At 36.9% G+C, this 25,320-nt stretch overlaps 4 protein-coding genes across 7 annotated transcripts; 1 reads left to right on the forward strand and 3 right to left on the reverse strand.

Moving 5' to 3' along the window:
* Nucleotides 2,132–5,759, forward strand: LOC18776200 (mitogen-activated protein kinase kinase kinase 7). The gene is made up of 4 exons (XM_007210647.2): nucleotides 2,132–2,554; nucleotides 2,659–2,787; nucleotides 2,979–5,041; nucleotides 5,177–5,759. Exons 3-4 carry the CDS (start codon nucleotides 3,076–3,078, stop codon nucleotides 5,425–5,427), a joined length of 2,217 nt encoding a protein of 738 aa, XP_007210709.1. The 5' UTR covers nucleotides 2,132–2,554; nucleotides 2,659–2,787; nucleotides 2,979–3,075; the 3' UTR covers nucleotides 5,428–5,759.
* On the reverse strand, nucleotides 5,972–13,993 carry LOC18777518 (protein SPA1-RELATED 2). Its single transcript, XM_007210349.2, has 8 exons — nucleotides 13,350–13,993; nucleotides 11,263–12,861; nucleotides 11,007–11,164; nucleotides 9,351–10,188; nucleotides 8,909–9,055; nucleotides 7,578–7,901; nucleotides 7,334–7,393; nucleotides 5,972–7,122 (listed from the first exon to the last, which is right to left on the reverse strand). Exons 2-8 carry the CDS (start codon nucleotides 12,772–12,774, stop codon nucleotides 6,931–6,933), a joined length of 3,231 nt encoding a protein of 1,076 aa, XP_007210411.1. The 5' UTR covers nucleotides 12,775–12,861; nucleotides 13,350–13,993; the 3' UTR covers nucleotides 5,972–6,930.
* On the reverse strand, nucleotides 15,573–19,838 carry LOC18777230. 4 transcript variants are annotated; one of them, XM_020563983.1, is made up of 6 exons: nucleotides 19,398–19,838; nucleotides 19,059–19,142; nucleotides 18,899–18,974; nucleotides 17,562–18,333; nucleotides 16,713–17,188; nucleotides 15,573–15,941 (listed from the first exon to the last, which is right to left on the reverse strand). In XM_020563983.1, exons 4-6 carry the CDS (start codon nucleotides 18,247–18,249, stop codon nucleotides 15,912–15,914), a joined length of 1,194 nt encoding a protein of 397 aa, XP_020419572.1. In that variant the 5' UTR covers nucleotides 18,250–18,333; nucleotides 18,899–18,974; nucleotides 19,059–19,142; nucleotides 19,398–19,838; the 3' UTR covers nucleotides 15,573–15,911. The 4 variants fall into 4 exon arrangements, with proteins under 4 accessions (XP_020419572.1, XP_020419570.1, XP_020419571.1 ...); XM_020563981.1 differs by having other exon boundaries at nucleotides 18,899–18,991; XM_020563982.1 differs by lacking the exon at nucleotides 19,059–19,142 and having other exon boundaries at nucleotides 18,899–19,019.
* LOC18777057 lies at nucleotides 21,343–25,047 on the reverse strand. The gene is made up of 4 exons (XM_020564559.1): nucleotides 24,390–25,047; nucleotides 22,777–23,534; nucleotides 22,552–22,683; nucleotides 21,343–22,397 (listed from the first exon to the last, which is right to left on the reverse strand). The coding sequence occupies exons 1-4, from the start codon at nucleotides 24,928–24,930 to the stop codon at nucleotides 21,654–21,656; spliced, it is 2,175 nt and encodes a 724-aa protein (XP_020420148.1). The 5' UTR covers nucleotides 24,931–25,047; the 3' UTR covers nucleotides 21,343–21,653.

Here is a 25,320-nt window from a genome sequence, read left to right on the forward strand (position 1 = left end):
GTTATCGATACATTATTGTATCAACGTAAAATTCGTCATTTAATAAAATACAAACATTGTGCAAGGAGAATTTTTAGATTCTATGTGATTTTCTTTTACTTAAATAAAAATTGAAGATTTGAATTTAGAACCTCTTCGAATATTGAAAAGAGAAACCCATTGAACTAGCTGATCTTATTGTAACTTTATTCACAACATGACATTCAACTCCAAAGAATTTACTTTCAAAGCAAAGTTAATATCTTGAGGAATTTACCTTTTCAAGTAATTTTTTGTTAATTATCCTAATAATGGTGACTTTTTACAAATTATCTTATTGGATTAAATACTTTTTTTGATCACTGGATTTTACATGAAAATTCAATTTGATCATTGAGTAAAAAATTTAGCCAAATTGGTCATTATGTTTTCCAATATTTACAATTTATAGACATTTTGTTATCTTAAATTAAGTGAAGTTTTTATTTTTATTTTTGTAGGAAACCACCTTCAGTCTTCTTCCTCTAACTCAACAAGTTAGGGTATATTATGCTATTAAGGTTTAAAAAATTGGGGAAAATCTTAGGAAGAAGATAACGGCATGTCTATAAATTGTAAACTTTGGTGTTGGAGCAGGATTTCTTTCAAGAAGAAATGCATCCACATGTTTTTTTACTAAACTCCACACATTTCCTTAATTGGAAAGTACTCCAGATTGCTTCTACAAAAGACACTCTGACGCTCAAGTCAATATTTGTGCAGCGATCTCTTAGTACTTGATTGAATTTCTCGTACCTTTGGTTGAGGCTCAGTTGGGCTTTTATAGGGCTCCAAGGCTCCACCCCTTTGGTTTACGCATCCCGTCCTCCATTCCATAATCGTGGGGAGTTTGATCGGGTTATGCCTTCCTTGCTCTGCACTTCTTTAGTATGAGGGAGGTCTAACTAATCCACGTTTTCACTTGCTTGTAATCATGATATATTAGTTGGGCCTTGCTACGCAGGATAGGATTTTTGGTCCCTATATTTAGAAAACACGGTAACTATTTTGGTTAAAAAAAATTCTCAATGACCAAATTGAATTTTCGTGAAAAATAAATTGACCAAAAAGGTATTTATAGCTGTGAGTGAAGGCAAGAAGGTTGGCTTTCACTCGTTTATCTTTGCAATCGACACCCTGGGGAGGCAACGATGTGAGAAGGCTACAGCCCACAGCCCCCAAATAGAAAGCTGTAATTACCATAATTAATCATCAAGTTTGAAAACTATCTAAAAAAACAACTGAAATAATAGTAAGAACATTTCAATTTCGGTGGTGAGAGAATTGTCTTTCCACAGCTCCTCTCCTCAGACCGTCAGGCTCAGACGTGTGCTTACATTGACCTAACCAGCAATAATTAGTTGTCTACGTGGCATATCCACATTGGCTTACTGGTAGCACCGAAGCTACCATGTATATATGATAATTATTTTCCGCCTTAATTTATGGCCACTAAATTAAGCATTTGTGGACCGTCGGATCACGTCAAACTCAAACACTTAAAATTTATAACGTGACGCGCACACCAACCCAACACCCTTGCATGCAGCCCCTTGCCACATCCAAAGTAATTTGGCATAAATAATTCATCCAAAGAAATATTTGACATAAATTTAATCAATTTTCATTAAAAATAAATTTAATAAATGTGGAATTGACGAAGATGACATGTTGAAAATAACTTTTGAACATGCGGAAGATTCATGATGTGGAAGGAGGGAGGATGGAAGGAAAAATATTACAGTTATTCTCTTGAATAAAAATTGATGTTTATTTTATAGATGTTCGTTTCTTAGTAAAAATAGACTACTAATATTGTATCGATAACATGTTTATTTATCGATACATTATCCTACATTAGGCTTCTATATCGTATATCATAATTATCACGTACGGTCGAATATTCATCACCATTTGAACTAGCTCAATGAACTTATTGGAACCTTCATTCATATTTATTTACTAATAATGTCATGTATTTCTTTTCTTTTGCTTCGCTAATTAAATTAATAGCTCACGTATTTCATCAATGAGCTGATAGGATTGCTTAATTTATTCACACAGGGTACCTAATGACAACTAATTTTGACCTGATTAATAAACGTTGTTTTTCGTTTTCTCTACGGAAGACGAAAATCGCGGGGACAAATATAAATAGGGTCCAAAGAAAACGGACCTGTTCAATTCAACAACGCCTCACTTTCTCTTCCAAAACCTGAAAATTTGTTTTTCTTTTCTTCAAACCAATTTTTTTAATTAAAAAAACAATAAAAAAACTGCTTTCTTCTTCTTGTTCTTGGGTCTCAGTTTTTCCAAAATTAATATTCGTTACAGAACGTGACAAACTGCCGCCTCGGAAAATCCGTTTTTTTATTTTTCTTTTTTCTTTCTAGCTTGGTTTTCATTTCTTGTTTGGTTTTTAATGAGAAAACCGCCTGATCAGGCGGTTCAGATTGATTCATTGACCACCTTCTTCGTCTGGTTTTTGGAGGGATTACTTTGAATCTGGACCAGAACTAGAACCTGAACCAGACCGGTCTGTTTTCTTTGTTCAGCTCTGGTTTTTCTCTTCTTGAGGTTTAAATATTTTCAGTTTTTTTTAATTAATTTCTCTTTCTTTGGGGTACCCATTGGAAATAGGTGGTGTTGCTTGATGATGATGATCAGATTTTTGGGTTGGGGACAGAGTTGAATGTGAATTGGTGTTTGCTTGGATGCTAGCTAGCTCATTTGGATTCTACAGCAAGAAAGTTCGATTTTTTACTCCAGGTACATAATATTTTATGATCTCTTCATTTATTTTACCCCTATTATCATAATATTTAGAATCCTCATATGAAACAAGTTTGGCATGCATGCGGGTCTTGATGCATGGTTGGAAAGTTGTAATCTTGATGAGTAAATGTAACCCTTTTTATTTTTATGTTTTTGCTTATTTTGTTCTGTTTTTTCTGGCACAGCATCTTGAGTTGTTGAGCATTTGATTGGACTTGTTGCTGAATTTATACATCTGATTAGCTACTGTGTTGAGAAAATTTTCGGTTTTCTGGGGCCGGAATGGAACAATTCCGGCATATTGGAGAGGTTGTGGGAAGCATGAAGGCTCTGTTGATGGTACAAGATGAGACTCTGATCAATCAATGTCAGTGCTCATTGTTGCATGATGTATTCAGTATGGCCTTTGACACAATTGGAGAGGAGATCAGGCTGAACCTAAAGCTCGAAGAGAAAAAGACCAAATGGAAAGTTCTTGAGAAGCCGTTGAGGGAGCTTCACACAGTTTTCAAAGAAGGGGAGCTCTACATTAGGCACTGCATGGATGCCAGTAATTGGTGGAGCAAAACAATCCTCCTCCATCAGAACAAGGACTCTGTTGAATTTCATGTTCATAATTTGTTCTGCTACTACGCGGCTGTGATTGAGGCAATTGAGAACGCTGGAGAGATTGCTGGACTCGATCAGGATGTGATGCACAAGAAGAGGATTTTGCTCACAAGGAAGTATGATAGGGAGTGGAATGACCCCAAGCTTTTCCAGTGGAGATTTGGGAAGCAGTATTTGGTCCCAAAGGCCATCTGCAAAAGGTTGGAGAGTGCTTGGAGGGAAGATAGATGGCGGCTGATTGAAACGCTCAAGGAGAACAAAATTTCAGGATCCCTTGGTTCGACAAGGAATGAGCAGCAGCTTGGAGACTTGCTGCTGAAGAAGCTACATGGGTCAGATTTCAGTGGGAAGCTGTTTCCAAGCACAATCTTATTAGCATCCAAGGACTACCAAATTAGGCGGCGGTTAGGAGGGGGAAGCCAGTACAAGGAAATCCAGTGGTTGGGGAAAAACTTTGCCTTGAGACACTTCTTCGGGGATCTTGAACCATTGAACTCGGAGATTTCAACTCTCCTCTCACTTTCCCACCCCCATGTACTGCAGTACCTTTGTGGGTTTTATGATGAGGAGAAGAAGGAGTGCTTTCTTGTTATGGAGTTGATGAGCAAGGATCTGCGCTGCTACATGAAGGAGAACCGTGGTGCAAGAAGGCAGGTTTTGTTTTCAATCCCAGTGGTGGTTGATATCATGCTTCAGATTGCAAGAGGCATGGAATATCTCCACTCTAGGAAGATCTACCATGGAGAGTTGAACCCTTGTAATGTCTTTCTCAAGGCAAGGAGCTGCACAGAAGGTTATTTTCAAGTAAAAGTATCAGGTTTTGGTTTATCATCCGTACACAAACCTACTTCACGATACTCACAGCAGCAAAATGAGATCAACCCTTTGATTTGGTGTGCCCCAGAAGTCCTGGCTGAGCAAGAACAACCAGGGAATAACCGTCGTACCAAATACACAGAGAAAGCAGACGTATACAGCTTTGCGATGCTTTGCTTTGAGCTCTTGACTGGGAAGGTTCCTTTTGAAGATTCACATCTCCAAGGGGACAAGATGAGTCGCACTATAAAAGCAGGAGGGAGGCCTCTGTTCCCTTTCCCTTCACCAAAGTACCTTGTCAACTTAACCAAGAGATGCTGGCACACTGACCCATCTCAGCGCCTGACTTTCTCATCCATCTGTCGAATTCTACGCTACATAAAGAATTTTCTTACCTTGAACCCCGACGACGATCAGCCTATACTGCAATCCCCTCCTATGGATTATTGTGAGATAGAGACATGGTTCCTGAAGAATAGTTCAGCAGCAGGGTATGCTGATTTATCCTCAATATCACAACTTCCATTTCAAATGTTTTCTTATAGACTTGGGGAGAAGGAGAAGACTAGGCCCGGCCTCATCAGGATTAAGAGTCTGGATTCTGTAAGTGATACAACTTCGATGAGCAGGCAAGAAGCCCCAAATTGCAGAAATGACAGTGTGTCTGTCGTCGAAGATCCATTTGTACCATTAAGTGATACGAGGTCTGTTTGCTCTGATTTGAGGTCTGTTTTTGATTTGAGGTCAGTATGTTCCGAGGCTCCAACCAAGAAAACTCTCACTGCAAAGAAACGCCCCGGAGTGAGCGCTAGAAAAGGCTTAGGTCAGCTAATAATTTCACCTAAACTCTTATCTGCATTGATGAGAAACATTGATCATCATATTACTTTAAGCGCTTCTGTGCTTTCTAAATTACCATTCGAATCTTGACTAGAAAAATGCTGATCTGGTTATGCAGGGACATCAAGATCACCAGCAACACCAAGATTTTCGACACCAAGACTTTCGTCACCAAGGCTTCCTCCACCAAAACTTCCATTACCAAAAATTCCACCACCAAAAGTTTCGACGCCAATAAAACCATGTCGTCGCAGCAGCACGAAGATGAACAATGGGAGCAGTCCACTACCGAGTCCTATGAGTACAAAGAGTACTGCAAGCGGCAGACACAGACCGTGTGGTCATGTCTCGGACTCGGAGATACATTAGCCTTTTGCTCACAACACCAAAAGAGTTGCTGGCATTGAATAGAATAGCACAGAGTAAAAGGTTCCACAAATTATTCAACCAAGTATGGATCAGTTTTTGTTACCCTTAAACAAAAATGCTAGTTTGGTTTTAAGACATAGAAACAGTGAATTTTCATTGTCTGCTTCATGTGTAACTTTCAAGTTCTTATATATAGGTCCATAGGTTTGAAGATAATAATAGTATAGAGTTTTGCTTATTTTTTCTTTTCATACAATGTTCTCGCATGGCCTGTATATACTTTCTTGACCCCTGTACTTCTATTTGATTTTTTTTTCCTTCTCTTTTTAAAGTTTAAAAAGGAAATTCTTTTAATTTTACGGTGCAAGTATAAATATAGCACACAGTTATTATCAGACAGTGCTATGTCCAGAAGAATTATGCATAATATGCAGAAATAAGGTGATTTCTAATTCAAACTACAACAGAGCATATCAAGAGGCAAGATAAAATGGCAACATTTTTCGCCAATGAATAAAAAAATCTGAAATATAACTATGCCCTCTTATCAAAAAATTTAAACTGCAAGATATCATAGAAATCGCGCAATCGTAAATGAGATACAATTCAATTCTGTGGTCTCCCAAAAAAACGATGTTCATATAAAACCTAATCTCCTAAAGTTTACAACATGAGGCCCTATGTACTACGCTATATATACTGAAAACCACTCAAGAGGGATCAACCTCTTTGAAAGTGTTACAAATGCTTTTTAGTTGTTTTCTCACCAAACACTTTGGTCATATATTATATGACAGTCCTTCATTTAAGAATAGGACTTGAAATGAATAATACTATAAAGAACATACATTCTAACCAAATTAGTTGACCGCTAATGTGATCCAAAAATGATCTATGTCACATCATTCCGGCATAAACTGAAACTGTTGAGCAATAAATGCTTAGCTTAGGGATGGAGCTCAGACTTCTACTCCCCAGTTTAATCACTTATGCTTGACACTGCTGTTCCAAGAATCTATTTTCATCTGCAAACCGCTCATCCGGATTTCACATTGGTTATGGTTATCACAATTTAAAATTTTCGCAGCCGAGTATCAAAAAGAAATCCTCAAGTCTCCTTTATTTATTGCAATACGACACTGTTAAAAGTTGGTCAGTTCTTGTGCCGGTATCACAAAATTCTGATTTGAAGATTCAAAATATTTTCACAACCAGATGGATGTCCTTCAGATACTATATTTTGGGGCTGAAATGTTCACCGTGAGTAATTTAATCAAGTTCGGCCCCTCTATCAAACGTTGATGCCTAGAATCTGAGATACACTAAGAATCTAAGATTCATAGTCTTTCCATGAAAACTTACTTCCGGGAGTTTCGCCATATGAACTTACAGTTTCAGCTTTGTAATAGGCCTCCCAGAAGAAACTCAGGGAATAACAAGCCATCAAGAAGGTTTCAAAAGGATAATAACTTCTTGATTGATGTCAAGGGGGTTACCTTTTCCTTAAATAATCTGCAACACTTTTATACACCCACTTGAATTGGCAGCAACAACCATGTCTGATTTCCCTCTCCAGCAGACACTCGAAACAAATTGTCCATTATCATCATCAGTCTCAGTTCCAGAAATACGATCTATAGAGCCAAACTTGTGTGAAGTGATTGGCATAGGCAGAGATCTATAGTAAGCATAAACCTGGAACAGGATATGAGATATCAACTCCAAAAGTTAAAGAAGCTAATTTATATTTTGATTAAACTGCAAATCCCACATAAGCACTGTCTAGAAATTCAGTACTTCCTTTTTACCTTTTTTTGTTCAAAACTTCATTTTAATTCAATTAGAAGTCCATTCATTTTTCATTTTATAAATAATGAACCACATAGCATGGAAATTAAATGTATACCTCATTTGTTTCTGAACCACAAGCTATGTAACCATCTGAAACGGACAAACCTACAAAGTTCTGAGGGAGTAAGCATCCAAAGTGTGAATTGAACCAACCGAGAGAAAGACCCCAAAACAAAAAAACTTGGTTAGATAGTTACGATGTAGTTAAAGCAAGTATTAGCTAGATCTCAAAATCAAGACAGAAATAGAAATAGATTCTAGTATACAGAACCAATAAAAAAATTAGTGGGGTGGCGAACCTTCTCATTGGTATGACCCCCAAGGGTTAAGCTGCAAGCATTGGTGGATGGACCATTTACACTGCTTTTGTTAAGATCCCATAGCTTTAATGTGTTGTCAGTGGATGCAGAAACAAGGGTCTCAGAGTCCAAAAATTTTACATAGCTTACAGCTTTCTCATGGCCAGCCAGTACACACCACGGAATCTTAGTATTTCGAAGATCATAGCAATAGGTTCTGAAGTCCGCAGATCCGAAGGACAGTAAATGAGTTGAGTGGGCAGAGAACTGCACACAACATACATTCGCATTTGCAATGTTCTTGATGGTTCCTAAACATTTTTTCTGAAAAGAAAACGAAAAAAGGGGTTTCAGAATAATCTCACAATATCTTAAGCAGTAATCAGTGCTAGGATGAAGAAGAGCCGAGATGAAAGAGAGATATGTCAGGCATCATTTGGCCACAATTTCTTTACAGGGATTGTCTTTTGAGCATCAAAAGCCCCATCAGCATTCAGGGATTGATGCAGATCATACTGAGACACTTTATTATGGTTTATTTATGTCAATTTAACATTTCAGATTTTATTTTTATTTTGGAATTTTTATATTATGCAGGGCTTGGTTAATTTTGATTGGGATTTCTTTAACTATTAGGGCTTGTTTTCCCCTTACTAGGGTTTTCATATTATATTAGCTTTAGTCCCTCCCTTATTGGGTTTGCGCTGTCTATAATAAAAATAAGCTCTTACTGTTATTGGCAATCACAGTAACAAAATAAAGCTAAGAAGGAAACCTGATAGTAAAGAAAAACAAACCCTAGTAGTTACCAATTAAAATTTAAGCAAGCCCTACATATTTAAATTCCAAAATGAACACAAAATGTGAAATCCCAAATTGACATATATCTATTAAAAAACAATTCATAGCATCTGCATTAGGGACCATCACAAGGACACCCAACTACTAGTTCAATCAGCAACATTTGTACATCAGTAGCAAACATAAGTTTCATTTAAATAAGAATCATAAAAACCAAACAAGAGTTTCTCAAAATGGTAAATTTGATGCCTAACTAACAGAAAAATGATAGACAGCATCTTACTTTGACGTTAATTTTCTAAAGAACTCAAATCATTTCATGAATTACAAAGGCATTGGGACAGTAAAACTAACAGACAACAAAGAACAATTCCTTCTTCAACTAAAATTCTCGTATCATGAAGCATTTATCTTGATATATTATTATGCACAATAAATACATATGTGAGAGAGAGAGAGAGAGAGAGAGAGAGAGAGAGAGAGAGAGAGAGAGAGACAGAGACAGAGAGACAGAGAGACAGAGAGCGTGCCTCATTAATGCTCCATAGTTTCACAGAACCATCATCACTTCCACTGGCTAATTTTGTCGGATATACTTGAGAAAAGTCTACAGACCAAGCCCTCCGTTCATGCTCATTGTATTGAGAAAATTCTTGACCAGTGCTGGCATCCCATAACTGGATTTCCATATAAGAAAATTATGTCATGTGCAATGCAAGAAATCATTAAAGAATCAGGGCAAGAAATAGTCAGGGGCAAGCTAATATATTAGGGAAAAATGAGCCAAGCATGAATGCATGATAAAAAATAAAATAGAAAGCATACACCCTAAACAGTCATACATCTCTATTGGACTATTTCTGTGAAACATATCAAAAGGATGAACTTGCAGAGGCTGTCAGGTCAATATTCTGACAGAAGTAGTTTTTTCCAGCAAAATAGACAACTCTGAGTAGCACAAGATATACATACCTTGACTATCCCATCATAATCAGTTGAAGCCAGATAGTTTTTGATATAGTTGTTCCAGCAAACACAGCTGATCTTTGATTTGTTTGACATCTCGATCGCCGGATAATGAATATCAACAGAATCGTTGAAGAAAGCATTAAACTCAAAAATCTTAATTTTCTTTGAGATCCCAGCAGCAGCAAAATAGTCTTCATCCCGATCAAAACTCAAAGAGCAAATTACATTTGAGGAACTGTTGAAATCTCCATTTCTTAGTATGCCACGTACTTCAAACTTACTGTAATGAGCATACCTGCACAAACCATCGAAGATGGCTCCCAGTCGATCAGTGGCAGTCTCCTTTTCTTCATCCTTCGTTGCCACACACCAATTCTTGCGATTTCTTAGTAAATCTTTATCTGTGCGTATTGTAGAATCAGTCTCAGGATACTGAATTCTTGATCTCATCGAGAAGTAAGCACTCTCAAGCTGATCGATATTCCTCATCAACCTCGAATCATTTGAACTAGGAACAGAAGATATTGGAGAAAGCCCCTCTGACCTTGAATCTTCTTCAAGAACCAACGTATTTTTCCTTACATTCAGGGATTCATTGTACAAGCAACGATCAATCAGGGGTTTTCTTGAACAGTGCCTCCTCTCAACTTCTTCAACATCAGCTTCTAGGAACCGAATGGTTTCCATCAACTTGGTGGCAGCCTTCTGCTTCTTTTCTTTCATTGATGTAAGGAAATGCAATAATAACTCCAATTCTGCATCCTCTTGGTCCACAGAAGATGACAATTCTTCTACACAAACCTCCTGTAGCCCATTAACTACTTCAGATTGTAGAATTTCCCTGGCATCACCAATGATCATAAAGTAAGAAGTCAGAATAGTATAGTAAGTACAAACTGAGGTTAGAATTCTGATTTTTTTTTTTTTTTTGGGTGGGAGAAAAGCAATTGCATAATTTAGAACACTTCCATCAAATATTCAACCAAGGAGCCATAGTGCACTCCAGTAGGGTATTGAGAGAGTGAATAATAAAACATCAAACTTTAATCACTTATATATCCACAAGAAGCCTGGAGGATCGTTGCCCAAAAAAAAAACCTGGAGGATCATGAGGTTCACACACAAAGCTTCAACCCCTTCATGCATGAATATTATTTCTTTTTAAAAAGGAATAAAATTCAATTTCCAAGATTCAAAAGTCTCCATCAACCTATGAGAAATTTCCTAAAAGATCCATGAACCAAGGTAAATTTCAATTGCTATTCATAGTACCATTAAATAAGTAATTATAACAGTAGCCCTAGAACAGGATATGGGCTTAAGATTTTTGGATTCGAGTTTCACATCATATAAAAGGTCATCCCATTTTCTTCAACTGCACAATTCAATTGCATTTTGTGTTTCTATATATTTATTGTTTATGCATATATATAACACCTATTTGGGAGATCCTTGACACTATAACTTACAGTTCTATCAACTGCTATATACAAGATTTTTTTTATGGCATAAATATTCAGAATATAATTCCTTTCCAATATTACATCCTTCAATATTATTTACCAGAAAATACACACCTTCACAGTCATGGATACAAAATCCATGTAGTTGATGTGAATAAAAATGTTATAAAATAACATGACAAGGGTTCAGCACTACCTTGTTGTTGGGCGTGATGATGGATCTGGATGAAGTAGCCAAAGACAAAATCCAGCCTCCTTAGCATTTTCTGACAGAAAATTTGGGGGAAGAATTCTATGGCGCAGGTTGGACATTGCTGCAGCAAGGGCGCTATTTGAGTCAAAATGAGCAAGTAACTGAAACGAATACCCAAATTAATCCATTAGACTTTTCATTCAATTTGGTGAAGCAATATCATGTGTCAAGTGCAGCAACAAAATTATTCAATTTGCACCTCAAAAAGAAGAACACCCAGATTGTAGATATTTGATAAAGCTGTGCAGCTCCCCTCACTGAGTTCCTCCGGACTAATATACCACTTCTCTTCCAAATGATCACTTATTGAAGTCAACTGTTGAGCTGCATTACGCATATGAGGACTGCTGGACTTGATACGTGTCCCATGCTTTGGATCTGGGTTACGTTCATCAAATGCATCACTTCTGTTCTGCAGACCAGTGATGTTGATGCAGCTGGTATTCATAGTTTCACGTTTGGCGTAGGAAGTGGTTGGGAACTGAGGCCATTGCAATCTAGTGTTCTGACTGATCTTTTGCTTCTTTGCAGATAAACTAACAGATGAAAACTCCTGCTCAACTAGCCTTTTTCTAATTGAACTATTTTCTGAATGAGAAATATCTTCATCCATTATACTCGCTGACATCTCCTTTTGGACTAGTAAGCCAACATACTTGACCTGATTTGAAGGCAACAACTGGAAGAAAAAAGGCCGCAATCCATGCAAAGCAACTCCTTGAGAATGGAAGTGATCCACCAGATCCACTATCTGTCTAAATATATTCATGCATTCAACTTTATTTGCTTTAGGACGTTCAGTTTTCAGCCATTCTCTCAAACTGATACCATCATGATCAGAGCCACAAGGCCTGGGCCCAACATTCTCACCATTGGAAGAAGGCATAAAAATATTGGCATCCAGACTCAGTATTGGATCAGAAGCTGCCATAGAACCACCACCCAAAGAAGCTGACATAGAACCATCAACCACATTTGCTATATTCAGGTTTCTAGGTTCAACATGACAGCTCGCATGGTATGGACCTTTGCAAATGACACCCTTACCCTTCAATGTATTTTTAACAAAAAACTCAGAGAAGCCTGATTTAGATAGGATTTTTGTCCGGATACCTGTGTAAGTATTGCCTGAAACCCCTCTATTTCCAGTATTTGTCAATTCTTCCACAACTTCATAGTGATTGTCACTAAATGCCTTCTGAGTCAAAAACTCAGGGAAAGATGTGGACCTCCCGTTCTCCAAGCCATTGGGCATTACCTGCCCATTATCCCTGAATGCAGTACTGACCCGCGAACTCCCACTTCCTGATCCACTTGCTAGCTGATATAAATGTTGCCACGAGTTCTGCCTAGCTTGCATCTTTCCTTGATTGTTTGATGTATCAAGAATAGCTAAGTTTGGATTATTGCAATTTCTCACAGTTAACTCTTCCACAGTGAAACCAGCATCTTCCATAAAGCCTAGACTATTATATTGGTGTTCTAATCCATTCACATGGCGCATATTCCTATCTACACTATGACTGTCAAACATCTCCAAAAACTCCTGACGTGAGCTTGAGGAATAATTGTCCTCACCTGGTATACGCATCTCTTGGCATTCTAATGTGTTGTTTTCGGGTTTCAGTGAAAACTCATTTTCTTTCCTTTGGAGCTGTGCACCCTCTGCTGGATCTGATGAGGTCACTTCCTCAGCCACTAGATCATCCATGCTGCCTATACTGATTTCATTCAACCAACTCTAGATGACGCTCTATAAAGGAATTTGTTCAGTGAGGAACCACGTGCAAGTACGTACCTACATCCAGAAACACTAGTAAGACTATAAGACTATCAGAGCCATAAAATTATAAACTATAAATATAATTAAGCTGCAGTCATTCTGAAGTGAAATTCAAGCAGCAATTCATCAACCTTGAAACATCTTCTGAATAAGAAACCAGATTAAAATGCTACTTAATTACAGACACTAATAAATGAATCGTCTACCAAAACATTTATAAATTGAATTGTTTAAAAAAACAATTTGCTAATATTACAGGACCTTTGATAACTGATAAGTATTATCCCTAGTGATGTCCAGTTCATCTGCTACGAATATGCAACCACAGTAGCCCAACAAGTAATAACAAATAATTGGACTAATAAGCTTTCACTTCCTAGAATACCAGCAGACTAAAACCAGCAACAACATTTCTTTTCCTTCATTTTCTCGGCATCCAAGCAGAACCTAAAATCAAAACTGAAAAAAAAAAATAACAATCCTCCAATTAATGCATAGCTGACCTGAATTAGCTCCGAAAAAAGCAGTTTCCACACCAGACGGCGAAACCCGGAGGGTTCAATTCTCTGACGCAGTAAGTCTCAGAGGAAGTCAAAACTGGAAGATTCGTCAAGCTCAAAAACCCTAAGAGAAGCCAAAGCTGAAGAATAAAGTGAAAAGAGAGCCGAGGTGTTGGTATCTTTTTGCCTGAAAATGGAAAGCAAATATCTTTAACCTCCCGTCGCTATTTTCAGATAATTTTCTCAGTCTCTGTATTATCTTTTTTTTCTTTAAAAATTCAGTGAGGAAATTTTCTTCTGTTAATTTTCTTCTATATTTTTTTTCTGTTTGGTGATTTTCTGAATTGGAACGCGGAAAGGAACAGCCAGCAATATCCAGCAGATTGATTGATTTATTTTTATTTGTTTGTTTGTTTGTTTTTATGATAATTATTCTTTTTTTATTAAAAGTAACGGCACAGAACGGTTCCGATATCTGAAGCAACAACGAATCCAGCCGCATGTTTGGACCACGGTATATGTGAGTAGTTAAAAAGAAAATGAAATATATATATATATATATATATATACGTTTTTAAAAATTATGATTCTTTTTGCTTAATAATGTAATCCTTTCATTGATGTTTTTAGCTTTCATGATTTTCATGGATCTCAACGGATGTGAATATATATAGCAAAAGGCTTTTATACTTTCACGTAACTCAAAATTAAGTTTATTTTATTCTTTAAAAATAGAGATGATTAAATAGGCGGCCTTAGAATATGGACGCGTTCGTTTGAACATTTAAATTATAAACGTGTCATCTAGTGAGCCGATATAATAATTGAACGAAAAGAATAAGACTAAACCAAGCCATAATTTCATGTGTAATTATATATCTATACTTATTAGTCATGTGTAATTATTGAACATGTGTTAAATTTCAAGATTCTTTTTATTGAAGATTCTCTCAAATCAATGATATAAGATAAATGGATGGATGCATATTAGGGGTAAAAATTATATATTTGCTATTCTAATTTATTGCATGTGTTTCGATTGGAAATATTGAATTGATTTTGTCATTTTTGGACAAACAAACCATAATTTCAATAAATCAGTCAAGTAAAGTATGAGGGTTGTTTCACTTTAACACTAAATGGTTTCGTGTTAAATTATTAATTCGCGTTAATATGGTTAGTTTGTTTCCTTTCTATTAACAACACATGTTTTCAACGTGTTAGAATAAATATGACCTAAAATTTTGGTGGAATAAATATCAGCAAAAAAAAAATTGTTAGAAGAAATCCTTGTTTTGTTTTGTTTTGTTTTTTTTCATAGAAAAACATTAAAGATGTTTTTGTTAAGAATTAATTAAGGATCAAGAAGCTAAGCTGTGAGATAACTCACTGACATATCTAATGGATAGCGGAGATTAGAACTCCTTAACTAATTCTTAATGAAAATTCTTTATGAAGAAGCTTTCTTTTCCAAATATTTTTACGAATCTCTTTTTTTAACATAGAGGTGCGTTTTTTCAAAAGTGCCATTAAAAAATTATAATAGGTTCGTCGGTTGGATGTAAAGGTAATATGGGGATAAGGCCTGTTTAAAGTTGAATAAAAAGAAATTAAAATTGGCCAATAATTATCACAAATTAGCCCAAAATTAAGGTAGACAGTATCATTTTCATTTGATCATTTCAATCAAATCAGATTCCTAACAATAAGATGGTCCACGTTGATAAATAATTGAACCAACTAAAGCTAACTTATAGACTTTGTCATTATCAAAAGCAATATAGGATTTTGTCATTTTAAAGGGGGGTGGGTGGCCAATTTTTGTTGTTTTTATTCATTTTAAAGATAAATTCAAACTATTAGCTATAAAAAATTATTTAAAAAAGAAGAAGATAAATTTAAACTAAGAAGAAGAAGTGGCGCCCCAAGGTGCACGTATGTACAAGTCCAAGAAATGGGCTGCTGCACGTGCAAATCAACAGGTGATCACGATTTTATCACGTGGCCCGTCAGGGGTCCAGAGAGAGCGCTAAACTACCGGTTCACCTCTGCCACGTCACCACCCATTGTTGGGCCTAGGTGGTGGAAGCTACAAGTATGAATTTGTTTAGGTTGGGTTGGGGTCCAGCCCAACTTGTGCAAAAGGCTCAATTCCATCGGTATTATTTAGCTGCATGTTTGAAATTGAATGGTTCATAACTACAAAGCTAAGCATGAGATATATAATTGACCCAAAAAAGAAGCAAGGGAAATATAAATAGAAACTAGAGCAACCATAGCTGCAAATTCACATTAGTAAACAGATTACTCACTACACCATTTCACTGACCAGCCCAATACGAAAACTGTCTACTACTCGGGTTTGTATTGCTCCCGTCGAAATTATGAGTTCATACTTACAATATAGCAAAAGTAAAGGGCTCAGATCAAATTCTGTCAAGCATATAGCATATCTCAAAAAAGTGCTCAAAGTACCACTGATAGGTCTCTTGCAGTCACAAAGAAGTTCTCCAGCATACACCTACATCTCCTTGACAGTTCCTTTTTAGCCTCCCATATGGATCCTCAGATACAAGAATCTCTTGAAAAGTATTCCTGAAGCATATGTGCAAAACCAAATTATACTAACAGCAGTAAGAACAAGAACAAATGGCTGATCAAAGATTACCACTCAACTATCTACAATACAAAACATGAGAAATTTCAAAATAGTAGTTGATCACTCAAAATAAATATGTCCCACACATACATTAAAATTTCTCTTGTAGGAAACAATAAGGTCGAACCTCATTGATGACAAATTTCCTGGGATTTGGGAAAAGCTTAAAACCTGAGGCATCAACAGGGGAACGGGTATAAAAGGAACCTCTCCCTAAAATACCCCACTTTTTATTGCTGAATAGCTCAATGATTTTATGCTTTTGTAACAAAAAGAATACAGATGCAGGTAAATGTATTCCAGGATCTGGATACAAACTTAAATCCAGACAGCAAAAGTAATTGTGAAAAAATATTACTGTCCATTTAGAAAGTAAATATTATTTAATACGCTGTATCTGTTCAAGTGTGTTGTAAGCCAATTGCTACCTTCGCTTCCTTTGGTTTAGCATCCACTGGTACTCACAAATTTGTATCGTACAGCTCAAGTAACTAAGGAATATTAAATGCATAAGGATATTCATTTGGAGTATAGCAGCACATACACACAAAAAGAAGAAGCATAAAACAGAATAAATGACCAGAACATTTAATGGCATGCAACTTAAATGACGTCTATTGCGAGCCAAGAGCAGAAACAGCATTTGTCCCACTTTCAGGATTTTTCTCAAATGCATCAAGTCACAACATGTGTCATTTTTTATTTACCTTTCTTTCTTTGACCTTTTGCATCGCATAAGAGTATAAAAACTGACGTCTATTGCCATCCTCAGAATCAGAAGAACTGGAACTAGAACTGCCACTATCACAATCAACCCTCGCCTCCGCAAGAGGCCTAATAAATTCCATTAACTTCTGTTCTGGCTCTATTTCTTCTTCAGCTTGTCTTAAGTTCACTGGATCACGACTTGATGGGTCATTAGTAGTGGAAGTAACACCTGCTTCTGAGCAGTGATTCACCTTAGAACCAAAGGGTTCAAGGTTTAACTTAGAGTGTTGCTCCATCTCGTCAAAATTGTCATCACCATTCTCCTTAACACCACTGCTCAGAGATGAAGCACATTTTCTTTTGAGAAACTTTGGTTTCTTTTGTACCCCAGACAAACCTGAATTTTCTCTGGGTGCACAATCATCATCACTAGAGACAATAAAACCAGCGCCTCCGGATGAAAATTTGCGAGCACCTGGCATGGAAGATTTATGTTAGGCATCGCAGAGACATTGGCAACAAGGTTCCAGGAAACTTTGAAGACGACAAATATAATTCGTTGCATATTTAGCAAAACATGTGGGAATTGCCCTAAGAATAATCATATACACCTATTATCATTGTTGAACTACATTTATGATGTTCCTTTAAAGAGTAATCACAATTATTTTAATGACAACAAAGTTGTAATATGTATAACAGTACTAGCAATTAACCAAGTTACTTCAAAGTTCATACACACTGTGTATACTTCATAAAGCCTAACAAAACTCAAACAGTAAATTCAGTTAACCAACAGCTAGCAATTAGAATGGATTAAAATGACATATCATAGAGTTCTCTGATACCTGAATTTTGCTGATGTCCATTGCCTTTAGAATGCGAATGATCACTCAAAGGAGAGACTGGTGCGCTAGCTGCCACGCTTCCATTTTCATTCAAATCATCCACATTCTCTAAATCTATGACAGGGGAACGGGTTACACTACAATTGTCCTTTTTACCATCAACAATCATTCCACAATTTCCTCTTTTTCCTCTCATTTTTCTTGAACCCATACGCCTTTCGTTCATCAATTCCTCTGTATCATTCTCTAACCTTGAAATGTTGTTCTCCCATCTTGTAAAATTACTATGAAGCAAAGCCTCAAGCTTCTTCTTTTCACTCTCCAACTCATCGTTCTTCCTCCTGAGCTCCAACATTGTAACTTTATCATCGGATCCCACTCCCCTCATCACCACCTCCAGTAGCTTCTCGTATCTCTCATTTGCTGCATTTCGCTCTTCCTCAAGGTTAAGCTTTTCCAACCTATCAAATTGGTGTTTTTCCTCCAGCACTTCATTCTCACTCTTCAGCTTAATAATCTCCCTCTTTAGTTTAGTTTCTCTGGCTATTAATTTTTCTTCTACGTGGTTGAAATCAGAAGTCAGAAATGCCGATCTCAGCGTCGAAATCAAATGCGAAATGCTAGCAATATCATCTTCCGCTTCATCTTGGCTGAAATTTCTACTCATGGGTCGTGTCTGAAACCCCATTTTCACGCACAACTCTGGGAAAAAACAACTCTAGACTGACACCTTATAAAGGAATTTGTTCAGTGAGGAAACATGTGCAAGTACCTACATCCAGAAACACAAATAAACTATCAGAGCCATAAAACTATAAACTATAAATCTAATTAAGCTGCAGTCATTCTGAAGTGAAATTCAAGCAGCAATCCATCAACCTTGAATGAAACAGCTTCTGAATAAGAAAACCAGATTAAAATACATAAGTTACACAAACTGGCAATCAGCAATTTGCTACTTAATTACAGACACTAATAAATGAATCATCTACCAAAACATTTATAAATTGAATTGTTTAAAAACACATTTAAAACAACAATTTACTAATGTTACAGGACCTTTGATAAATAATATGTATTATCCCTAGTGATGTCCAGTTCATCTTCTAAGAACATGCAACAAAAGTAGCCCAACATATAATATCAAATAATTGGATTAATAAGCTTTCACTTCCTAGAATACCAACAGACTAAAACCAGCAACAACATTTCTTTTCCTTCATTTATCGGCATCCAAGCAGAGCATAAAATTAAAACTGAAAAAAAAAAAAGAAAAAAGAAAAAAAAAAAAGAAGAAGAAGGTAACAATGCTCCAATTAAATTAATGCATAGGTGACCTGATTTGGCTCCGAAAAAGCAGTTTCCAAACCAGATGGCGAAGCCCGGAGGGTTCAATTCTCTGACGCAGTACACCTTAGAGGAAGTCAAAACTGGAAGAATCGTCAAGCTCAACCTAAGCTGAAGAATAAAGTGAAAAGAGAGCCGAGGTGTTGGTACCTTTTTGCCAAAAATGGAAAGCAAATATCTTTAACCCTCCCTTCGCTATATTCGGATAATTTAATGCTTTTCACGCGCAACTATCTGGAAAAATAATAATAATAATTATTATTATTATAAATAATATATAAAAAACCCAAATCAAACCCAGAGAAACTACGAAACTTGGAAGAGCTTAACTCAAAACCTAAAACCCAAAACCCACCAGCAAAGACAAAATCTTTGGTCACTTCAACTACCCAACAAGCCACAAAAATCAAGCAATGTAAAGAAAAATTAGGAATTCAACCCCCCCATGATTTCAAAAACGAAAAAAGTTCAAGTCTTTGAGAAACTTACCAGAAACAGGCGACCCAACAGCGTGATAATGAGGAACTCCTTTGTCGGCAGAGATGGAGGCGTTGAGAAGTCTGAGGTTTTGGTTTTGAAACGACAATAGGCTTCCGAAGCGTTGTGTTGTGGGAAATTTTTTTGAAAAAAAATTATGAAAGGAAGAAAGAAAAAAGTCGCGGGTTTTGTTTGTGAGGGATTTTGAAGCGAAGCAAGCAACAGATTGAAGAGACTAGACGTGACAATATTACACACGATCCGTTAATCCGACGCGAATTAGCACGAAGTTATCGTGTCGTGTTGATATCGTGTTGATTATTTTTCTCTCTCTCACTGGTTGTGTCATTAATGGAGGTTTAAGGATTAGGAAAGGAGGAGAGAGAGAGGAAGAGGGGGGCTATGAAAGTGGTTCTGTACAGTGTACGTGGTTTTATTTATCATATTTTTTATTAATTCTTAATGGATGAAAAGAGTCATGTTGTGTTATTCATGAATTATAACGGGTCGCATTTGTATTTGACATTTCTATTCATTTTTTATTGCGTCATGTCGTATCAATTTATTAAAAAAATATATTGACACCAATACTACAAACACGACAGGAATACCACATCTAGAAGATACGATATGTCTACTATTTGTGTTGGTGAGTGTGCCATGCCGTGTGATGGTAAACATGAAAGTAAATTCATTTTCACTCTTTCTTTGGGTAATTTGTTTTCACTTTATTTAATTGATTGTGCCAAAAGAGACAACGTGGCAAAAGGGCATCTCTTTGGAACAGCAACAATTAATTCACACTTGGGTACAAATTAACTTCAATTGCTTGAAAATTGAAATGGTTTTGTCATCTTTCATAGGGTCATATATTGAAGGAGCCTCTCCAAACAAGGCTTCCAAATATGACCAATCAATTTTTCAGGGAAATTGTTTTAATAGGATAGGTGGTTTTTGTGTGCATATGGCAGCATGTGATCAGTGGCCAGTAGCAGCTCCATTTTTATGAAGCTTGAACATTTGACATGTGATGTAATTTTGCCAGCCATCCCTGCATAGGAAGCATTGGTAAACTTGATGTCTTTGGCAGCTTGAAGTAGTTGGTTCTTTACAATAACCAAAATGCCATCAAAATGGAGCACAATGCACACATCTTATAAGTTCCAACATCCATAGCCAGATAATGAACTGTGCCTTGTCTGATCAACTATCTTTACGTCAACTTTGTTTGAATTTTGAGGCTTGAAAATTTTATTCAGCCATTTCAAAACATAAGGAAAGAGGTTTCTCAAGTCTTGTCAAATAGGATTCATTTGGAGATACCTCAATTTGCATGTCTTCACTCAATTGTCTTGTGGTGCCTTGACTCCTTGATTGAACTGCTTTGAGTTCTTGATTTTCTTTAATCAGCTCCATTTTTGTCCTTCTTTAGGTTTTTCACCTCTTCCCTTTCAGCTTCCAGAATCTGTTCCAGCTTTTTCACTACCCTTTCCGCAGATTCAAAGAATGCTTTCTTCTCAGCATTCAAGATCTCATTGTCCTCTTTCAGCTTTCTCTTTTCCTTCTTTTCTTCTTTTAGCTTTCTCTTCAATTTTTTTGTTTTCTCCTTCTTACTCTCTAACTTTTTTCTAAGTTGTCATTGTTCAACCTTTACAAAATAGTGGGAGTTGGGAGGAATTCCTTTTGTGTCGTTTGAGCTCGAAGTTCGTCTTCCAATGATCCCATTGTATCATCAAACACAGTTTCCCCTTCTTCTCTATCTTCTCGTCCATGACTTTTAGCTTGTTCGAGTGTTTCTTTATTCCTTCAAAAAATCATTCGTATCAAAAGTTGTTTGGTTATCGAAAATGTGCAAAATACACAATACATTAGATAAAACTAAAATGAAAATGTAGATTATCAAATTGCTATATAATTTTCGACTCCACTGATTTTTTCATGGATAATCCTCGGAAGATAATATAAAAACTGAACGATTCTGATCATTAATTTATATCCCAGAAGTAGGGATCCCTACAATATAAAGCCATTTCAAACATAAAGAAAGAGTTCCTCTCTCAATAGGATGATGAAAACCAACTAAACCACATAGACAAAGCATGTAATAAAATAGGGCAAAATATAAGAAATATTAGGTACACCCCCATTGTGCAGATATATTCCAAGACATATAAAATGCTCAAAAGGCCCAAATTCCTCAACTGATATAACTTCTTCATCCACAAATGCCTGCAGGATTGGCATCAGATTGAGCATTTTCCTTTTGTTTCATTTTTTTCCATGTTCTACTTTCCTTTTCTTTTTGCCCCCTTGTTCATACTCAAATTCAGGATCTAATCCCCTCGTTATGAAGCTTTTCTCAAGTCTTGCCAAATAGGATTGAAAGGGAGATACCTCCATTTGCATGTCTGCTCTCAATTGTGTAGAGGTGCATGGAGTCCCCTGATTGAGTTGATCTTTCAGTTCTTGGTTTTCATTAATCAGCTGCATTTTTTCCTTCTTTATGTTTTTCACCTCTTCCCTTTCAGCTTCAAGAGTTTGTTCCAGCTTTTTCACCACACTTTTCACTGACTCAAACAATGATTTCTTCTCAGCATTTAAGATCACAATGTCCTCTTTCAGCTTTCTCTTTTCCTTTTTTTCTTCTTTTAGTTCTCTCCTCAATTGTTTTGTTTTTTCCTTCCTTATCTCTAACTTTTCAGTTAGCCTATTCACTTTTCCTTGAGCTTTTGCAACTTCCGCACTTGCATTTTGAATAGTTTCCCATAAATCTTCAAATCTGTTCTCCAAGTCCTCATTGTCGTTGTTCAACCTTTTCGAAAAAGTGGCAGCTGGGGGGAATTCCTTTTGTGTCTTTTGAGCTCGAAGTTCGTAATCCAAGGAGCCCACTGTATCATCATACACATTTTCCCCTTCTTCCCATTCTTCTCGTCCGTTACTTTTAGCTTCTTCGATTGTTTTTTTATTTTCTTCTTTTTTCTTCTTATTCTCCTTGTCCTTCTTAAAGCTCAACTGAAGAGTTGCATTATGCAGACAAATAGAATATCAGCATCTAAAAGTAATTCCTTGCGCAATAGTGTAGTGCTACGACATCACAATTACAACTACACTGTATTGAATAACAGTCATTATGTAAATACTAATACATTATAAAGCATAAATTTACCTGAATGTCTGCCACATCTATCTGTTTCAGTTTCAAGTGTAGCTCACGCATGCTCCATTTTACGAGACCTGGTGTGTGTCCCTCCCTTCCTTTGATTGGTTGTATAAGGTTTGTTTTCTCACACAACCAAAGCTGTTATGATAAAAATGAAAAATAATTATAATCATGTATGTACTCACTCTTAAGCATTAGGAAGATAAGTATACGAAAGAGTATGTCAATTACCATTACGACAACCACACATCCAGGAACAGAACACGACTTCAACTGGCTGGCCTTTGTTTTCAATGCCCTGTGTAGAATGTCAACCACTACTTTTGCCCATGAATATCTTGAAATATTTTCTAAATCTTCACAATATTGTATCACAATCCATGTCGCCATGTGGTTCGAGTTACATAATACGAAGGTAATACATAATTCTATTAAAATCAGACGTACAACATCCTCTGCATCTGTTTTTCTTTTCCCTTTCAATGCTTCTTCCAAAGCAGCATCCACCATTTTTTTGGACACTAATCTGACGTCGAAATATCTTTCCGTAAAATCTGATTTGTATCCCCTTGATCCTTTTAATTCTACTTCTTCACCTTCTTGTGGAAGTCCCAAAATTTCAGCAATGTCTTCTGCTGTCAACGATGCAGAGGTGCTACCAAAATCAAAACTCATTGTTCTTGAGTTGTAGCAGCTGATGATGTTGTGGATGTCACTCTCCGATTTCCAGCACTGATCTTCAGAAATCATCCCATTGTAAAATGCTGATATTAGTGGCCAAAATGGAGTTTGTTGAAGCAACTTCAAGTGCCCTTTGGTCAAGCGTTCCTTAATTCTTTGCATTGTGTTGAAAAATGACCGCATATTACAACGGTATTGCGCATATTCTTGTGTTCTTCCCCCTTTCTTCTTTCCCTTCTTCTTCCTTCCCAGAATCTTCTTTTTCATGTTCTTCCTCTTCATCTGCATCTTTGCCACCCTTGTATAACCTACATACATACATACATACAGACTTGGTAGCTATATTATATTGATAAGGACTCAATTGCTTACGTTTATTAGTTTTGTTTAAACACTAACTCTATCTATAATATGAGAGATATGGTTAAGGTTTGATCAATAAAAAAGGAACTGATCCCTGCGCTCACAAGTCTCCAAGTTCTATTTTGTGCCCGACCTATTGATAGCTAGAACATATTGAGACTTGCATAGAGTAGAAGATCGTTCTTGTTCCAGCTATGTATTCTTTGTCAAGTATGTATCAATAGTGAATCTGTTATTAATATTGCACAAGTCTCATGTTGTAATCCTATGTGATGTTGATATGCTGCTAGAGGTGTATTCTTACATGTGGTATCAGAGCCAACTCAACATCCTTAGGGTTCGGTTTTTAATATCCTTCAATGAAACTCAAATGAGATGGATAAAATGGCATGGGTTTTGTTTTTGATATTAACATGTCGTTTTTATTTTTTCGATTTTGGTTTTGCTTCCGCAATTATTTATGATTTCATTCACCAGTTTTTGTTTTGGCTTATTGTGTAGTATCTATTTCAACAACTCAACCTCTTGGTTGAGATTAATTTGAATTTTGGTTTCGATTTCTGATTCAAAAGTTTGGACGAGGAGCGCTTCCCTTCCTTACTGGGCCTACTATCAAGCATTTCATCGGAGCCACTCATTTTGTAAGATTATGTCTTATAAACTAAAATAAAATAACCTAAGCGACAAAAATAGCCAATTTACCAACAAAATTCAAGGCTCTAAACTTAATTAGCCGATACCTAAGCATTAGCATATAGTAAATCAAATTGCAAATATGATATAATTCCCTAATCAAATACCTGAAATTCGCAGACCTCCATTTCCTTCAACAGCAGCAGAGCTTGCACAGCCATTGTTGTTTGTAGCACTATCCATTGAAGCCAAACGCCCGCTTCTTCTTCTCTGCATGTTTTCGTCTGATCGCTTCCTCAATTTCTTACTACCTTTCTCTAACCGCGAAATGCTGCTCTCCAACTCATTGTTCGTCCTCTGGAGTTCTGGAATTACCTCGTTGCCCTCGTCTTTCTCCTCCGGGAGCTTCTCTTCGCTCACCGCCTCTGCCTTGACCATGGACTGCTTGAGCTCGTCCTCTGCTTTGAGCCTTTCGAGCCGCTCAAACTCGTGCATTTCCTCCAGCACAGCATTCTCGTGCCTCTGTTTCTCGATTTCTCGCTTCAATTTCGCTTCTCTCGCTGCTAAAGCCTCTTCCACTCGGCCGAAATCCTCCGGCCGAGACGCAGCTTTCAGCGCCGAAACCAACTCCGAAATGCTCCGATTCTCGGCTTCGGCTTCGTCGTCGTGGCCATTAGAACAAGGAGTTAGTCGTGTCTCGACCTCCATTTACATGCATACCGAAACGGAACCAATTCAAATCCCCGAAACGCTACGAAACTTTGCGATCAGGAAGTGGAGCAGTGAGTGTTGACTGACTGAGAGTTGAAGTCTTGAAGAGATAGAACGAAGAAAGCGACTCTGCTCCTATTCCACTTTACCAACGTTTAGTGCAGAGTGTACATTTGGGTGAACAAGATAGCGCCACGTGTTGTTAACATGCAGGATCTTGCGGTTACAAATTGGCTCATTTGCTCTTTTTCGAAGACCCTGGGAGATGCATATTTGGACTTTTGGGACATTCTGTGCAGTGAATTCGAGTGGGATTTTCTGAAGGTTTTAATATCTTTTTGTCAATTTTAATTTTTGGATACTGGGATTTTGGTAACATTGATACAC

The sequence above is a fragment of the Prunus persica genome, chromosome G5 (genome assembly GCF_000346465.2).
Source record: "Prunus persica cultivar Lovell chromosome G5, Prunus_persica_NCBIv2, whole genome shotgun sequence".
In the NCBI taxonomy this organism is placed as follows: domain Eukaryota; kingdom Viridiplantae; phylum Streptophyta; class Magnoliopsida; order Rosales; family Rosaceae; genus Prunus; species Prunus persica.

What these genes read in the sequence shown, in the direction of transcription:
- LOC18777057 (XM_020564559.1), bottom strand. Translation starts at nt 24,930, where the DNA reads ATGGAGGTCGAGACACGACTAACTCCTTGTTCTAATGGCCACGACGAC. An exon ending in TGGAGGTCTGCGAATTTCAG is followed by an intron (nt 23,535 to 24,389) that starts GTATTTGATTAG and finishes GTATGTATGTAG; the next exon opens with GTTATACAAGGGTGGCAAAG. An exon ending in GATGTGTGGTTGTCGTAATG is followed by an intron (nt 22,684 to 22,776) that starts GTAATTGACATA and finishes TTATCATAACAG; the next exon opens with CTTTGGTTGTGTGAGAAAAC.
- LOC18777518 (XM_007210349.2), bottom strand. Translation starts at nt 12,774, where the DNA reads ATGGATGATCTAGTGGCTGAGGAAGTGACCTCATCAGATCCAGCAGAG. An exon ending in GGGGTCATACCAATGAGAAG is followed by an intron (nt 7,394 to 7,577) that starts GTTCGCCACCCC and finishes TTACTCCCTCAG; the next exon opens with AACTTTGTAGGTTTGTCCGT. An exon ending in GTGGTTCAGAAACAAATGAG is followed by an intron (nt 7,123 to 7,333) that starts GTATACATTTAA and finishes ATCCTGTTCCAG; the next exon opens with GTTTATGCTTACTATAGATC.
- LOC18777230 (XM_020563982.1), bottom strand. Translation starts at nt 18,249, where the DNA reads ATGGGGTTTCAGACACGACCCATGAGTAGAAATTTCAGCCAAGATGAA. An exon ending in TGGACATCAGCAAAATTCAG is followed by an intron (nt 17,189 to 17,561) that starts GTATCAGAGAAC and finishes CTTCCATGCCAG; the next exon opens with GTGCTCGCAAATTTTCATCC. An exon ending in AAAAGGTCAAAGAAAGAAAG is followed by an intron (nt 15,942 to 16,712) that starts GTAAATAAAAAA and finishes CATATGCTTCAG; the next exon opens with GAATACTTTTCAAGAGATTC.
- LOC18776200 (XM_007210647.2), top strand. Translation starts at nt 3,076, where the DNA reads ATGGAACAATTCCGGCATATTGGAGAGGTTGTGGGAAGCATGAAGGCT. An exon ending in GAGCGCTAGAAAAGGCTTAG is followed by an intron (nt 5,042 to 5,176) that starts GTCAGCTAATAA and finishes CTGGTTATGCAG; the next exon opens with GGACATCAAGATCACCAGCA.